This window comes from Falco biarmicus, chromosome 11 (genome assembly GCF_023638135.1).
Source record: "Falco biarmicus isolate bFalBia1 chromosome 11, bFalBia1.pri, whole genome shotgun sequence".
NCBI lineage: Eukaryota > Metazoa > Chordata > Aves > Falconiformes > Falconidae > Falco > Falco biarmicus.
In genome coordinates this window covers 31,080,856-31,097,660 of record NC_079298.1, presented here as the reverse complement: position 1 = coordinate 31,097,660, position 16,805 = coordinate 31,080,856, and the positions used below count along the sequence as shown (strand labels likewise).

Here is a 16,805-nt window from a genome sequence, read left to right as displayed (position 1 = left end):
GTACAACCCAACTCTTTGTATAGCATGGGTATCACCTATGTGTGTTGAAAAACTCTTTACTCTGCACAGTTGCTGTTTTATATCAGCATACGTAACATGTGTTTATGTGGTTAAATAATAACATAGCAGAAATCTAAGAGCCACAGACTGAGCTTTCCCAAAACACTTCCCATATGACTATTTCATTAAGCAGTAAGAGAGTCGAAGCAACACGAATAATTGCACATAGGAAAGCACTGCAGTAGTGAGGTATGACTAAATGCAACCAAACATCAAGGTAATCCCTCCGTGCAATTCAAACACAACTGCAGTCACAGAAGTTACTTGAGAGGATGCATTTTCCCCCACCTTTGAAGTATTTAATAAAAAAAAGCATAAAAATAGCCCCAGTGCACTAACCCTGCCTCTTAAATCTTCTGTGCTTTGCCTGGATAACCACTGCCAGCTTGGCCAGCTTCTGCAGCGGTTTCTCAAGCCAACAGCACATCAATTTTGCTCAGCTCCAAGTCACAGGGTGTTCACAAACAAAGCACAGGACAGGGATTTGTCTCAGATATGCCGAGTCTCAGCAGACAAACGGATGGGAATGATTTTCACATCAATTAGCCAGTGCAGAGAAAGAGGAGAACAAAGCCAAACTGAATGGATGTGCTACAATATTAAGCTATACTTCTAGGCATGATGCTTGCAGCTGTAATGGCTGTAGAGTAATGAAAGCCACTCTAACTTGTGGCAAGTGTTTTATTACCAGTAATTAAGAAGAGAGATATATAGACTGGTTGCATCCCCCTGTGATAGCAAAAACAGTGAACGGAAGGGCCATTGTTGCAATTATACAGGTAAACTTCAGATTTGATGTGGAAGCCAATCGCTTTCAGAGCTCTGAAACATTTGGGGAAGTTCTTCTAGTGGGAGTAAGCCTGTAAATCAGGAGAACATGATACTTCTTCAATCCCATTCCGCGCCCCCCCCCCCCCCCCCCGGCCTTTTCTTGGCAAGCTGGCACCAATTTGGCACTTCCTGTCTCAAAAGCACGAGGATCGGGGGCTAAGCGAGCATTATTTCAGATGCCTTTCATTAAAGTTTTGGCAAGGGCTTAACTACTGCACACAGGTAACATGTTTGTTTACTGGGATTTCTCCAGCAATTAAAAAAAATATTATCTATCTACAACCTCCACAGCCCCTGGCACAAATTACCAAAGCAACTCATCTATGCCTTTCAGCAGCTTCTAGTTTGTTAAAAGTTGAAGACACACCATTCTCAAAAAGGCAGCAAGCAACCCACACTACGAGGACATGCCTGTGGTGACTTCACAGCCACAGTCCATTTTTTATTTCATTAGTCCTGCTGTCATATGTAAGAGAAACGGGTTGTTTTAGTCTGGGCTACTTCTTCTAAGTGAATGCAAGCTATTCTGTTGAACTCTGGGCAATTTAGACACAGTAAATGGAAACTTGTACATGATTACTGCCATTAGATTCTTTGTTTAATTCTAAATTGAAGTTTATTATATCCAAACTGTTAGCAGGTACGCTGGCTTGAATGCTGTACACAACAATCTTTATTTCTTGCAGGGAAAAGACACTTAGGCTATGAAAGCTGCCTAGTGCACCTATCTCAACCCCTGAGACTTTATTGCCTTTTCTGAAATCCTTTTGCTTTGAGGAAGTTGGCTTGTCCCCATTTTACATTTTCATTTTCCTTTTCTCCTTTTGCTAACGTATTTCAGGTTTGCACAAAATGCAGGGATACAGTTGCAGTACTAATGTATCACAGAGAAATAAAATCTAAGCACCTTACAACCTTAGTCAAGTCTTTACTGTACAAGGAAAGCCTGAGCCTAGTCTTTGCAGTTTAGCATGAGACTATTTGGTGCTTCAGTAGATTTTGTTTCATAACAAGTTAACTCTTCGTACACATCACTGCTGCCATTTTAAATTTATATGCATTTAAATCAAAGGATTGACAGCGTGAGTTATGTCCAGAGGGCTAGCAGAGGCATCTTCTGGAGTTGGCAGGATGTATTTATATGGTAACACTAGAACAGTTAATAAAAAATACAAGATTATGCTTGCATACACTTCATTCTGCCAAAGGCTCGGTCTGGGTTATGTCTAGTCTAAAATGGGTTCTGAAATATCAACCAACCTGCATGATACTGGAAAATAAGCTACCCTCCAGACTGTGAAGCACACATTTGGATACCAAACAACATTGGTAATGGTTTCAGCTCCTTAATGTAACATGAAATAAGTGTTTCTTTCAGATTTTTCTTTTTGGTATGCTTTTTAGAAAAAGGTTCTTACTTCCCTGTTTGAGCAGTTGCTGGGGCAAGCCAGAATCACCGAGGCTGTCAGACTTTCATCTATGGTGGAATTTTGCACCAGTGGGAATCTTCCCATGAACGCTTCACAGGTAGGCAGGGTTTTCAAAACGCTCCTATGTGTGCTGAAGCAATTCCATGCCCAGCCAACAGTCAAGTGCTAATATCCGTTAGTTCAGAAACAAGTCTCCTCCTACACCAGAGACTCACAGATAACTCCCAAAGAGAATGTCGCCTGGCAGTTTTCAGATCCAACTCTAAGTATTTAAGTTGTTAGAGTACAAGAATATTTCAGCCATCTTTCACCAAATATTTTGGTTTGGTTTTTGTTGTGTTTTTTTTAAAAAAAAACAACCAAAATTTCTTTGGCTAAAACCAAGCACATTTGTTGCCTGAACACAAAGGAAGGTATGAGCTGAACACTGCTACCAAAGAGCATCTTGCCAGTGGAAATGAAGCAGTGCTAACGTGATGCTATTATACACTTATTGCAAGTGTGTGATCTCCAAAATGAGCTTTTATTAATGAAAGGACTCCAGCTGTATTCTGTGGGACTGCCCTGGACATTTACTTTCGTAACCTGTGATCGGCAGAAGGAGGGATGGAGCTCAGTAATGGCACTGGCACATGACAGTTTCAGTTCATTGAATTTATGATGTGAAATTCCAACTCTGATCATGAACACCCTCCCTCCTCTCTTATGAAAATTAATTCACATGAATTCCTGATTAATAATAAAAGGCCCTGCCATCAGCATTCAGAGCCCCAGCCGGGGCTGTCATGGCTCAGAGGGCAGAAATCTGCTTAGAGCTACAGGAGAACCCAACTGAATTTGTGGCGTCTCAGTCTATGAATGTGTAAGCACTTCATCTGTTCACCAAAACACAATGTGCTGAAAAGCAGCGGGCAAAAGTAGCTGTAGATACGATGGACCATGAGCAGGGCTAGGTGGCAGCATGCAAGCATCGAAACCAAGGCAATAAAGCTGGTATTGCTGGATTTCCTGAAGGATCAACAGGAAACTGCCCACACCAGCCGTTTACTTTTACCAAGAAAAGGATCAAGCCAATTCACAATACTAGACACTTACATTTTTCTTGATGTTTCTAGCAATGGCTGCATTATCTCCCTATGGTGTTTTGAGTTTGATGAGCAGAGAACGACTGGATAACGTCACTGTTTTTGTGAAGCTGGAAAGGCAGTGTTCACTCATTTTCCCTCCACCTGGGAATGACGACAAGCTGATGGAATGACAGAAGTCCTACTTCACCCATGAACAGAGTTCCTGGGTCAAAAAAGCCATTTCCTTCACTTTATACTTCTGTTTGACCACATTTAGTGTACAAGGTGGGCAAAGGGAAGTATTTGCATCTTATTCTGCATGTGGCTGTTGATATTGCTGAAAATAACATAGAAAGTAAGTTTATGATATGCTACAGCACAACTATTAGTACATCCACGCTACTAGAAATCCAGGGGAAAGCTGTTTTCAAACAGATTGTCTCAACGACCAAGTGTTTGTTCAACTGTTGTGGTTCCTTGTTATAACAATCCTAACCAGGCAACTTTGAAAAGGAGTGGTGCTGAATTAATACACAAAACAGTTAGCAGATTGATGGTCTTTATCTTTTTGTCCATACCTCCTCATCTGTGACGTTCACATCCACTTTTTTTGATTGAATGGCTTTGGTTACATAGTCAATGTTGTTTTCTCTGCAGTAATCAAAAATGTTCTTGTCCTCTTCCCTATTCAGGAAACAAAAGCAAAAGCAGCGCTGTGTTACTGAACAATACAAAGGCCACATGCACATCATATGCTCTAACTTTGCTACGGACATTCCAATACTACCATTGGACTGAAACACTTAGTATTGCACACACAGAATAGTATTTCCCCCCCCCCCCCCCAAGTTAAAGAGACAGAAGATCCTGGTTCCTAGAAAACAAAGGTTATTTTTCACAGTATTAAGCCAGCACAAAAGTCAGCTTATTCCTGTGAATTGGCACAAGAAGTCCTTAAAACTAGCCAGCAAATCCCATATTCAAGTCCTGGTATAAATCACTGCAATCCTACAGAAGATAAAAGGCTAAAGCTGCTCTTCTCCCTACTATACAGACTTGTAACAGCCACCCTGGGTCAGACCAAAGACCCTTCTGATGCCATCCAACTCAGACAGTGGCCACTAACAGTAGCTTGGAGAAAAAAAGCAGAAGAAACAGGGACACATGCAAAGCAAATCTGTCCCCAGCTGGATCCTCCCAGTGTCAGAAATTCTGTGGTTTAAGGATTTCTGGAGCTAGAACCTGCATCCAGATAAGCATATTTATTAGCCTCTTCTAGGTCTTTTTTCCACTCTGTTCTGCTCTTTAACCCAGTCATACTCTTGGCCTCTCTAAAGGACAAGCTCTACAACTTCATATTCTGTGTCTGAAGGGGTGAGAAGTGGGCAAATACTTTCTTTTGGTGGCTTTAAAACAGGTGCCTGCTATTATCGGGTACTCTTCGGTAACTAATTGTCCAGGGATTTATGACATCTTTGGTGTTTGCCTGACCACAGGGCTTGGTTTTTATTCACCAGCCTGCAAGTGACCCAACTGCACTCCTCCTCTTTGCGTTGACAGTGTTAAGACAAAGCTTGACCATGATTGCCGCTGAGAGCAGCAGGCTGGTGTAAGCAGGGGGACCAGCACGTGCCAGGACACCGGTGTGCGCTCGCTTAGGTCTGCTTGGGGCCAGAAAGATCAGGTTGTGGTATCACAGGTGCTTGAGTTACACCCATAGCTTCTTCTAGAGCTAAAAGCTCTACAGTGAAACTTCTGTTCTCAGCAGCCAACCAAACAGAATCTCTAACAAAGTTAAGACCTTTCACAGATTCTTAAAACATTACAAAAGAGCTTTGTATGAGTGACTGGAGCTACAGTGCTTTGTGGCAGTTAAAAAAGCAGGTGGTAGGAATCTTTAGCAAACAGACAGAGCAGAACCAAGACATATTTATCTTGCTGTATAAATCTGCACTCACCTATCTAATGGTGGGAAGTTACTGACACCTGTACTGCTGAGAAAGTACAACTCTCCTACCATCCGTGCTGGTATGCCAGTGGAAAGTTTCTTACACAGCCAATTTTTCTATGGAAAAGCGGCTATGCCATACTAGCATGAGGCAGTTTTACAATAATAACTTTAGGTATAGATACACTGATAGAACTGTGTTGCTAGGAAGAAGTAGAGAGGTCATTAGTTTTCTGGAAGTAAACCCACATACTACCCTCTCTAGTTTCCAGATGAAAATGGTGGTTCAAATGAATCCATCAGCATTATTATGGGACTTGGCAGCTTTGCAGGAGTTAAACACAAAGTAGCTGGCTCTCACAACATCCTCAGTTTTCAATCACCTTAGCTTAAGACAGTCTGGAAGTTCAGCAGGACTCAGACCTGACAGCCTCAAAGGAAATTCCTCATCAAAATGGGAAGTTGCTGGAGCAGGTCAGACCCAGTAGGGAGGTCGCTCTGCTGTGAGTCTTTTGGGCAGGACAGAACAGCTTCTGCAATGCAATGGGGCACTGAGAACCCATCCCCTGGTGCTAAAAGGCAGCAGTACTCCCCTCCTATTCATTTGCACCGCTCCTGAACCTCACAAGCTGAAAAGCATCAGACCAAGCAAAAGTAAAGTCTAAACATTATTTGCATTTCTGAGCAACAGGTTGCAAAGAGAAAGTTAGGCTGTTTGACCTGCAGTCCCCCAAAAAAGAAAATACCTATGTCACCAAGATGACATGCCCCGCTCCCATCAGGACAGGCAGAGCTCCATGACACAGCTTTGACTTCATCTTTCATTGTTCTGCATCTAGCTTACAGTTACACTCTAATTCCTCAGACCTCAAGCATCTGTTTCCTTCCTCAGTGCCAGCAAAAGATGGGAAAAAGTGCTGATACTCAGCTCAAGTCAAGAGTCAGTCCAGCTGAGTGGAATGCTGCTTTCTCCAAAGAAGTCACCTCCTCTGATCTCTCTCACCTTGCTCCATTAGTAGCACCATTGTCCTGCATATCACCCCTATTCTTGGTATGCAAACAGTCCTTTCAGACAAGAGTTGCACCTTTCTAGTGAAGAGCTGGCTGCTGCACAAGATTTCACACTCCATGTTTAGGCCTAGGCACATTACAGGGGTCTTCCAGTTTCTTAACCAGTTCTCATGAACTCATTTGTTGGAGGTCTTGTCCACTCACTACACACAAGCTCCTGGGAAACAGATCACCGCATGCTTTAGATGCAATTACTTTGAATTCTGGAGAAAAAAAAGAATTTCATGGTAGGATTAGAAAAGGCAAAAGCTTATATTGCTCGAGATGGAGCTTGACAGATTCATGATGGAGGTCATGAGACGTGCCTGCCCCTACTAACAAGGGCTGATTTGATATGCTGGGAAGTCCCTCCAGTCCTACCTTGTTAGTCCAACCTCTCAAACACACCCTGGGCTGCTGAAAGCAGTCCTTTGGGTGAAGCTGCTTTTCAGACAACACTGTACAATAACTTGGTTCCAGCAGCTTTTTCCCCATTGCACAGTCACGCACTTCATTTATTACAGATCACTCTCCTGTTAACATCAGAGCAGAGCCTAGCCTCTCCCCGCTAGAGGAGCCCACAACCATCCTCAGTTACTCTCGGCTGCTTTGCCATGTCACAACCAGGAGCTCTGGCTGTGCCCTCCATCCCCAGCAGTGATGCCACCCGGTCAGCTTGGGCACTGGCACTTCCACGTGCTGCAGAGCCTGGGTGGCTCAGCCCTGCCAACCTCGCTCGGCAGCACCGGAGGTGTCAGAAGGTACACGGCAGCGATAAAGCAACTGACTGTGCCCCACGGGGAGCATGCTGCAGGGCCTGAACCGGCGGAGAGATGACACGTTAACGCTGACGTACCAAACCCAGGCCATCTTCCCACTGCAGCTTCCAGACAAGACCTTTACCGTCTTTTCCCAAGGAAATTATAGTCTGTAAAGGGGAAACGACCTGACACAGCTATTTGGATATGATTTAGCTTTTCTGGAATAGCCACCTCTGCAAATACTCTATATATCCCCCTTCCAAAAAGCCACTTTCCTTCCAGAAGTCTCCACAATGGAATTAATCCAGAATAGCAATTTCCCCACCTTAAGAGAAGGTTTTGGGAAATTTCATCTTTCAGCTCTGCATTTATTTCTCAAGCTTTAAACCATTCCTCTACTCCCAATGCCCCTTTAAAAAAATATTTAGCCTGTATTATCTCCAACTGTTCTATAAATATTAACAAAGAGAAATAAGCCCTTTTCTGAATAATTTGAGGAAAGCCCATGCAGTTGTAATGAAGACATTCCACCTGCAAACAAAATAGCCATGCAGAGCCGCACTCCAGACATTTAAAACAATTTGATCTAGTTGCGTGCCAAAAACCAAGAAGGGAAACTGAGAAAAGAGCTCAAAGGAGTTAAAACCAGATTTTTGGAGGGACCAATATTGGGGAAAAAGCTCCACTTGAATGGTGTGAATGGAATCAAGACAAGTTATTCTTATTTGCTGACTCTGCATTCAAACCCACACAGGACAAATACAAAACACAGCCTGAAAGCCTTGGAGCTCAGTTGGTTTTTATTTCCCCTTTATTTCACGTGTGTTTGTGTACATATTGAATAATCCCTCCACTGCAGTAGCTACAAGAAAACAAAAAGGATGCAGTGTTTATACCAAACTGGTTCCTAGCAGGAATTTGCACTCCGCATAAAACTAGTAAGAGTCCACAGCAAGGCCCAGAAACCAGTAGAAACAATCTAAACCCAGACAGAAGCACATCAGAAATACAAAAGTAAGTAAGACTGCAAAGACGCTGCTCAGGTAATGTTGGGTGGTGGTGGCGGTACATGACCCATAGCATTTCTATCAGTTTTCAGAAAAATCTCAGTTTACGTAAAAATACAGCACTTAAGGCATCTTCAGATGTGAAAGACCATGAAACGCAGTCTCATGGAGATATGCACAATTATTTAAAACCTGTAGCTACAAGGAAGACTCAGATGCAGTTTTGTTTTCATGTCAGATTGTGTGACATAGAAGCACTGGCTCTTTTTGTCGAGCTAAAAAAGAGTCTTCAAGCCAGCAACCACCTGACTGTCAGTAAAGGCAGTGAACGTGTTTACATCTATTTTCTGAGGATGGCCAGAAGGGTTTCTCTTCTCCCTTGCTGACACATGTTCAGCCCCCAAAGGTATTTTCATCTGCTCTCCCCCATTCCCAGCAAGAGATGCTAATTCTGATTTAACGTTGAGCTGAAGCGTATCTGTTGCCTGCAGGTAACACATGGGCAGCTTTCTCCATCCTTGAATAAAAGGATGTGGAAGAACTTAAATGAAGCCACCTCTCCCCAAGCTTGGAAGGCTTCACAAGCCTTCTTCATATGCTGTCCAACACACGTGTTGAGCCAACAGTTTTTAAACAGCTGATGGAAAAGATCTGCTGCCAGTTAATCAGGCTTCACTTCCTTCTTACCTGGAGTGCTGTAAGGCTCCTTGCTTTCTAAGCAGACACTGAGAACTGCCATGACAAAGGGCACAAAAAAAGACTTGAAATTCAGACATTCTACCCTCGCGCAGAGAGCATCCTCCAGGTTTGCCCTGTCCCCTTCCTCCCCCCTCGCAGGTTACCTCCAGCACAGAGCTCTGGGAAGAGGGCTGCGATCGGGTGCTACTTTGGGCATCCTCTCCCCTTTTCCCGGGGCTGGTCCAAGCCATGTCCCAGTGGCCCCGCAGCAGAGCGGCCCTGGGTGCCGCTAACAGGTGGCTTCGCCCGTCTGCTTGGCACGGCGCTGCTAAGCGAGCAGGAGCGCGGCGGAGCGGAGCAGGCAGCGTGCGGGGAGCTGAGAGACACTCGCAACACTTACTGTTTATGTCAAGGCCCTCGGCCCCCAAGGGACCCATTTTCACATAATCTATAATTATCTCTTCGCTTTAATCGCCTCGTCACTTCTGAGGCTCTCCTGGGCACAGGAAGAGGAAAAGCTCATTAACTGAACCTTTTCTCCTCTCTCCAGCCACCCATAGCTTTTAATTGCTTGGTGTTGTTATTATCTATCAGTGCAACTGGGATCATTTTCATAAGAAAGGGTGGTGGGAGGGAGGGAGGCAGGAGCGGGTCCCTAAGGTATGCACCACAGACAAATCTTTGCTTTCTCAATTATTTATGCCAGCTGAGGTTTTACAAGCTGAATAAATCCATAACTCAAGTTTATTTTGAACCGGCAGGCCATCCCAGGGGAAGTGTTGCCCACTTGCTGCCACACTCGCATGCTGTCCTCCGAGAGCTGCCGGGACATAGCGAGACATGTGTCATCCAATTCCCCACCCGTCACCGCGCCGCCGCACGCACTTTGGTAGATTAGCGGCAGCGCTGGAGAGGAGGCGGCCCTGAAAACCCCCAAATAGGAACCGTCACCGAAGGATGCGCTCTCCCAAAGGTAAAGTGGGCCTTGGCAAAGATGGCCCTTTGCACAACAAAGCAAAGCCCCAAGGGTCACCACTCCGGGGACAATAAAAAGCGGGGGAAGCAATAAACTTGGCAATCATCTTGGAAGTCAGAGACTTGCCGGCTAAACAGCACCAAAAGAGCATCCATTTCTAAACAACACTGACCTGAAAAAAAACCCCAAACCCCAGCTGCCTGGACTCACAGGTGTTTTGTTTGAGACACGCCATGGCTGAGCACGCTGCGGGCTGCTCAGGCTCCGCACCACTGGGAAAGCTCTTCCGCAGGGACTGCACAGCCCAGCATCCACACGAGTGACAGACATCTGCAGCGCGGCCACCCAAATGCACGCATGATACCGGCACGGGCCCGTAATTCCCAACATGGCAAGGATGCCAGCTCCCACATCTCTGCAGCTTTGCACTCATTTCCAGTGCTGGAGTTCCCAAAAGCAGGACTGGAGGGAGAGAACAAAACCACAACTGTGCTCGGGAGCGCTGGGCTCGTCTCAAAAGCCATCAGCGCTCTGAAGCGGTATCCTTGCAATGGATGCTGGAAGCAGCTCTTTAAAATTCAGCAGCCTTTGTGCCTGACCACACGCAGCGACCTCTGGTATTTTCTGCCAAAACAGTTCATTTGTCTCGCACAACAACTAATCAATTCCCGAGGCCATCCATCACGGGGGCTCGCGCAAGCCGGCCCAGCAGCAGGTCCAGATGGCGGCTGCGTTAGTGGGATTAATACAATTCTGATAGATTACATGGCATCAGGCAGGCTCCTGAATACAAGGGATGCCTTCTCTGCACCCCGATCCAAAACAGAGCCCCACTGGTGACTGGGGTTGCTCCCAAGCATTATGGGAAAGGGTGAAAGTTTCTCCCAGAAAAGGGCTTCTTCAGCAATCCCTTGGGATGGCAGAAGCCTCCGTGCTGACTCGTGGATGTCATTCCCATGCCAACATGCCGAGGCTGTGTGGAAGCAGGAGGGCTCCTCCAGTGGAAGTGGAAAGGGACACGGATGTTTGGCAACGTTATTTCGCATTCTCCACCTGCCAAGTCAATGCTTTCGTTTGCTGGAAACGCTTAGAAACTGCCTCCCCCGCGCCCCCACGTGAAAAAAACTGCCTGAAAAATAACTTCAAAGTTGATTTTCCAATGCTATGGTATTTTTGGCATCTCTCTCAGTTTGTGTCTCAGAGTAGATTTATATTGGTGACACATCAGTCAACCTCATCTCACTGCTCATTTCCCAGGTTTGTGAAACTGTAATTATAGCTATTTGATCATGAAAGAGCTCAACTACTACTGCTTTTGTTCTTGTAATAAGACCAGAAAAGAGACATAAAGCTTTATGTAGCAGTAAAAAACCCCACCACTATACCCAGCCTGAAATCACAGACAATTTCTGAATCCTTCCATCCCAGGGAACCTCCAAGTCCCATCCTCAATCATCAGCATGCGTTATTTTTATGTAATGCCCGAAGTGAGATAAGTGATTTGCAGAGAAACACAGAGGCAGAGCACTACGCTAATACATTCTGCAACTGCTCCCCATTAGTCACTGGGGGCACTTGAGCTCTTTATTGCCAGGGTTTATTAATGACTCCTAATTGATGACCAGTGCCCAGCACCCCAAAGTAAATAACTGCTACACCTCATTAGCTCAAGAGACCTTCTCCTGATTTGAGGATTGATCTATGAACACACAAATTGCACTGATTTAACTGAATCTCTTTCTAAATTGATTTAATTAGATCAGCATAACCTGTTTCTGTGGATGCTCTTGAATTTATTTGGAATCAGTGCAACATACTTCTGTGAGTCAGACTGACCATTTTTCTGTCTTGTTCTCAAAGCAGAAACATTTGAGATAATTAGCGATAAGGCAAAATCAGCCCTTGCACCACCCCAGTTCCTCCTACTTCTGATCCAGCTGACTTTAGGGGAGGGTATGGACAAAGTACAGTTACCAATATTTACAGATTTGTACCCTAAAACCCAAGCATTTTATTCCACAAAAGCAATGTAAGCATTATTCATGCATAATTTTAAGACACCCAGTTTGAAAGCAATGGCATTGCTGCTTTGCTTGGTAGTTTACTGCTGATGGTAAACTAGTGGTGTGCACTATTTAAAACAAGAGCTCTCATCTTCCTATTACATGGCAGCAGCCTGGAGAATGTTAACCGTTTGATAAACTGTTCAAAAGCTGCTGGTAAGAATAAAATAAGCGAACCTGCTTAGGTGAACCTTCAAAAATCCGCACTTGCATTCTCGTCTATCTCCTGGTGCAAGGCGAGGTCGTGACGATGGCGAGCTCCAGATAAATTAGACAGCCTTTTCCTGCCTTTGCATCAGCGGAATCCTAAAGGGCATGCAGTAGGCTGTGTTTGGCAGAGTAATGCCTGCTGAGAAATTGCTTTCAGCAGTCTGTCAGAATCCAGGACTCCAGCTTTAGTTTTTAGTACACAAAATAAGGGGTTTTTTTGCTTATTCTGAGTGCCTTAATATGATCCTGTAACTAGAAAATATTTATCCTATCAACAGCCCTGGGAAACAGAGACTAAAGTGGTTTCATTTATATTCCAATCGTTGCAAGCTTACTGTAAAGCTTCAGTAGGCCCACCATAAACAACGGAGTCAATAAAATAGTCTGCATCAAAGTTTCTTTTTTCAGATCTTAGGTTTTGAGGTAGCATACACGTAAGACACTGAACTTACAGCACGGGACTTACCTGTAACTATCAATGTATTTAAATTTATGCTGGCTCAAGCTATTTTCTTTCCCCTTAAACATTTTCTTCCCCTACAGAAAATGCATTATTTTTTTAAGACTACATTCTATTTACAAGTGCACTGAAGTGTTACTGAATGCTAACCTTATGTTCTTGTAAGTAACCACTCTCAGCCTCAGAAGTGTCACCCTTCTCAGGCGAGTGGTATCTACCAAACCATTTCACTCCGCGCTCTAGATAAACTCAGATGCCAACTTGAATGTCCAGAGCCACCCTCCTTTGGCTCATCTGCTTGCAAATTTGGTACCAGTGCAATTTTGCTGATGAGGACTATGTTTTTATTATTATCACCATTAGAGATGTGCCTAAACTTGCAAACATTTATTCCCTGTTCCAGTAAGAGAATGAAAGTAGACAAAAGCCAGAATACATGGGCAACTGCACCAAGAAAGTTGAAGCTGTACAACCTGCATGTGAGTGAGATTATGACACTCACTTCCTACCCTGCAGCTGAAGGCACCGATGCCTGCAAGTCAACCTGTGCTAACGTGAGTTTCCATTCTGCCAGCTGAGTCAGGAGACTTCATTTAACTCACTTTCAGCAGAATCACCCTATTCTAGCTGTGTCAGAGACTACATCTGCTTACACTCTCATTCATAAAGACTACAATGATATCATACTCAACATGCAACACGTATGTTTCTCATGGTATGTTGGGGGGAAAAAACTATTTGAAACTGTACTTATCTTCAAGTCCTGCACAAGTCATGTTCTCATGGAAATAAAACAAAAATACGACAAGAAGATTTAGACTAGTCAAGACAACAAGAACAAACTCTCTTTTCCTTTATGTTGTGCTGTATTTTGTGTCCAGGAAGGGTCACAGGCTTGGGATAGCCGAGACTCTATAAGCACTGTAAGACTAAACATAGCTCATACTTAACAACCAACACTGGGCAGCACTCATATGTTCCACTCCTAAAACAAAAGCTCAAACAGGATTTAACCACAAGGTCAAAATGAGATCAAGGATGTTGGCCGAGACCTACACTGACAGAGCAGGGAAGAAAAAGGAGCTTGTGGCTAGCAGAAGTGCTATTTATAATTCCCCAAACAGTGTGTTAAACCAAGGTCATACCTGACCAACTCTGGTCAAGATCCAGGGGCAAGTTAAAGACGTGTTGGCTCTCCACATAAGGCAGAGAAGGCAACTCCTCGCCAGCTGTTCCATCTCGCTATGAAGCAGACTGCAACACTGAGGGAAGTGTCCGCATTACTGCCATGCAGAAAACTGCCACCCTATTTGCTTAGGCAGAACAGCCATATCAATTTCTACCTGAGCTCCTTGCAAAGGGTTTGGAGCCACCTGCTCAAGATTTATTTTTCATTAGTTTGTGACAAAAAGCCAAAGAAATGCTGTGTTAGAGTTTTAACACTTTGGGAAAGTTCTCAGCAAGCTTGGGAAGCTATACGTAGAGAAATCAGTGTTTATCTTTTAATTTCCTGGGGCTAAAATGATGTAAGACATTCAAAAAAACAAATGGGATCACACACACATAAATGAGTGACTGTAACATGACAGCAAACACTGCTCAAAAATTTAGTCTTCCCTGACTGTTCATTTTAACTAAAAATATGATGCTGTATGCTGAAAGATCCTCCGGGCAATCATTTAGGTATTGGAGTTAATATTATACCCATGATTAGTAGTCTAGAACAGTAAAAAGCCAAGCAAACAAAAAAACCCAGCTGTCCTTATTCAGTAGCTAATGTCACTTACTACTAGCACCTTGACAGTTTTTAAATAGCAGCCATTCTAGTTCAGTAAATGCGATTCTGCTATGTCTACTGCAGAAGCTAGAAAGAAATTAATTTGATATAAGGTACAAACTCTCCCTGAAGGCAAACATTGTCCAACATTAAAACCTTCACTGAACAATCCTTAATGAATGTATTGGTAAAGAAATAACTATTTGAAAAAGGTACTGTCTGAATAGCTTTCTATTAAAAATATCCAATATTACCTTTTTGTAGCCATATAACTGAAAAATGGGAAGCCTTGCCCTTCCTCCACATCTTGCGCTAGGGAAAGGTTACTACCTGGCAATGATACAGGCAGTTATTGATTTAAATGATTATGAACCTGAAAAGTTCTTTCCTGTCATTTATTACCCTGTTGTAGTTGCCACCACATTTGTGCAATATTAAAAAAAAAAATCTTAACAAAATGACACTAGAAAAACACTGGTTTTAACTGAAGTCCAGCACAGATAATCACCTGATTGTTTCTTCTTGATATAATGAGCTGACAACTGGGCCTCCGAATGCAGTTTTGCTTTCCTTTCCCCTCTTCTCTGTTGTCTGAAAGAAAAAGAAAGATTGGTCCAGCATCCTGTTTCCCATTCCATTCCAGCCTGTGCCACCCCTCTGCCACCTCCCACCCCTTCCCCTGCCCCAGAGATGGGATCAGCCCTCTGAAAGCCTCATCTTCACGGCAGACGGTACCCCACGACCCTGCTCCATCCCGAGCAGCTGGATAGATCTCTCAGCAAACCGGGTCAATGCTCCTCTGAAGGTGGCCCAGAAGGTCACCTGAAAGGTAGGCTTGGCAGTCCTGCTGTCCCGCTCACGACCAGCCAAAGCACGGCCTCTGCAGCACTCCCAGCCGTGGCCCCTTAGGACCCAAAAGCTGAGCCTCTGTGAGGTAGCATAATGTTATGTTACTAGATTGCAAAGCTTGCCTTTATAAATCTATTTAATATAGATTTAAAATTAAATTTTATAATGGGCAGCATTTCCAAATGATTTACTCCCAGGAACTCTAGGATTCCGAATGATTCCCACCATAATAGAAATGAACAATTAGAATAATGATTGATCGATACGGAGCCTCAGGCCTACCTTTTCAAAAAAACATCCTGCAGTTTGGTATGTCCAACTGGCTGACTTTACATGGATGCCAGACTTTCAGAAAGGGTTAAGTGCATGCTGTCTGAAAGCCTGACCCTATTAGGGGGTGCAGGGCACCGGCAGCCCTAACTCTTCTAGGGCATCTAGTTTCTTGGTCTTCAGGTAAACAGTCAAAACTGGTTTGCAATTCCCTGCAGGAATTCTTTATAAAACCAGCCCATTAATTGCAACGTGCTGTTGTCAGTGGACAGTTCTGCAGCCTTCCGTGATGAGAGATTATCACACTCAGGGTGAACAAAATCAGAAGCAAAGGGAAAGCCGTCCCAACCTTTAGTAGTCTCTCAGTAGCTGAAATACATTGCTGATTACACCAAAAAGCATTGCTGCCTCATCAGAATTCTACCTACAAAGATACTAGATTATTTTTTTAATAAAACTTGTTTCCGTTTGTCTGTCTTCCTGATCTCTAGACTGCTTTTGTTTTAAATCAATTTACTGTTTCTCCATAATACATTTATTTTTTACATTCTGCCCAGTTTGAGCCAACCAGTTCCACCTTTCAGCTCTCCTGTACCTGCTCAAAGCTGTAATGTTTGGGTTTGCAGATATCACAGACATATTTCTTTATGAGAAAAAATGGAAAGGAAATTGGCTTTGAAACCTATTTTATGGCAAGTAGGCTTTCTCTAATTTAGAGGAAAAGGTGACACAAAGTTCTCCCTTCCTGAAGGAAAAGGGCTTCAGAGTCTTTACAGTGCAATGCCCCTCTTAAAACATTATTTAGCAGAGAACCTTACTGTCCATCAATTATTTCCACACCACTTATAAAGAAAATTAATTTCAGATCATCTCCTACTACATGCAGGAGTTACTTCTATGAAAGGAAGCTATATTCACAACTAGTCTATCTCCTTCGATATTGAGGGACAGTGGTCATTCAACCAGTATCAGAAACTACAAAGCATTTTTAATCTATGTTCTTTCATCTCTTCCCACTACAGTTTTTGGTTGTTGCTTTTCTTCAAAGTCAGAAACAACACTTGAGAAAATACATTTTGTCTTTCTAGAGGCAGAAACTGTAAAAAAGGTTTCTTGGATTAAATTCACCTTCTTTGCACAACCAATGAATTTCTACCAAAGATTAATCACGTTGATTGAGTACGCATAAGGTCATCGGGAAACTTAGCGATAAAGGCTTCCCAAAAATGCTCAGGCAAAAAACTTCTCTGGCTTTTAATCCATACACAGGTTACTTCGTCCAAGTAGCTTTTATCTCATCTCTTTCACAAAGAAATAGGTAACTCAATATTCAATTTATGAATGCTGAACCAAGCTTATTCCATCACA

At 43.5% G+C, this 16,805-nt stretch overlaps 1 protein-coding gene across 6 annotated transcripts in view; it reads right to left on the bottom strand.

Annotated features, from left to right (window-relative positions):
* The window catches only part of ACBD6 (acyl-CoA binding domain containing 6), an 87,731-nt gene that overhangs the window by 46,138 nt on the left and 24,788 nt on the right, over positions 1-16,805 (bottom strand). For all 6 annotated transcript variants that reach the window (XM_056355985.1, XM_056355986.1, XM_056355988.1 and 3 more), the window contains exons 4-5: positions 14,827-14,909; positions 3,967-4,072 (exon numbers count right to left, since the gene is read on the bottom strand). In XM_056355985.1, coding sequence (XP_056211960.1) covers positions 3,967-4,072; positions 14,827-14,909 — 189 coding nt within the window. The remainder of the gene's footprint in view (positions 1-3,966; positions 4,073-14,826; positions 14,910-16,805) is intronic.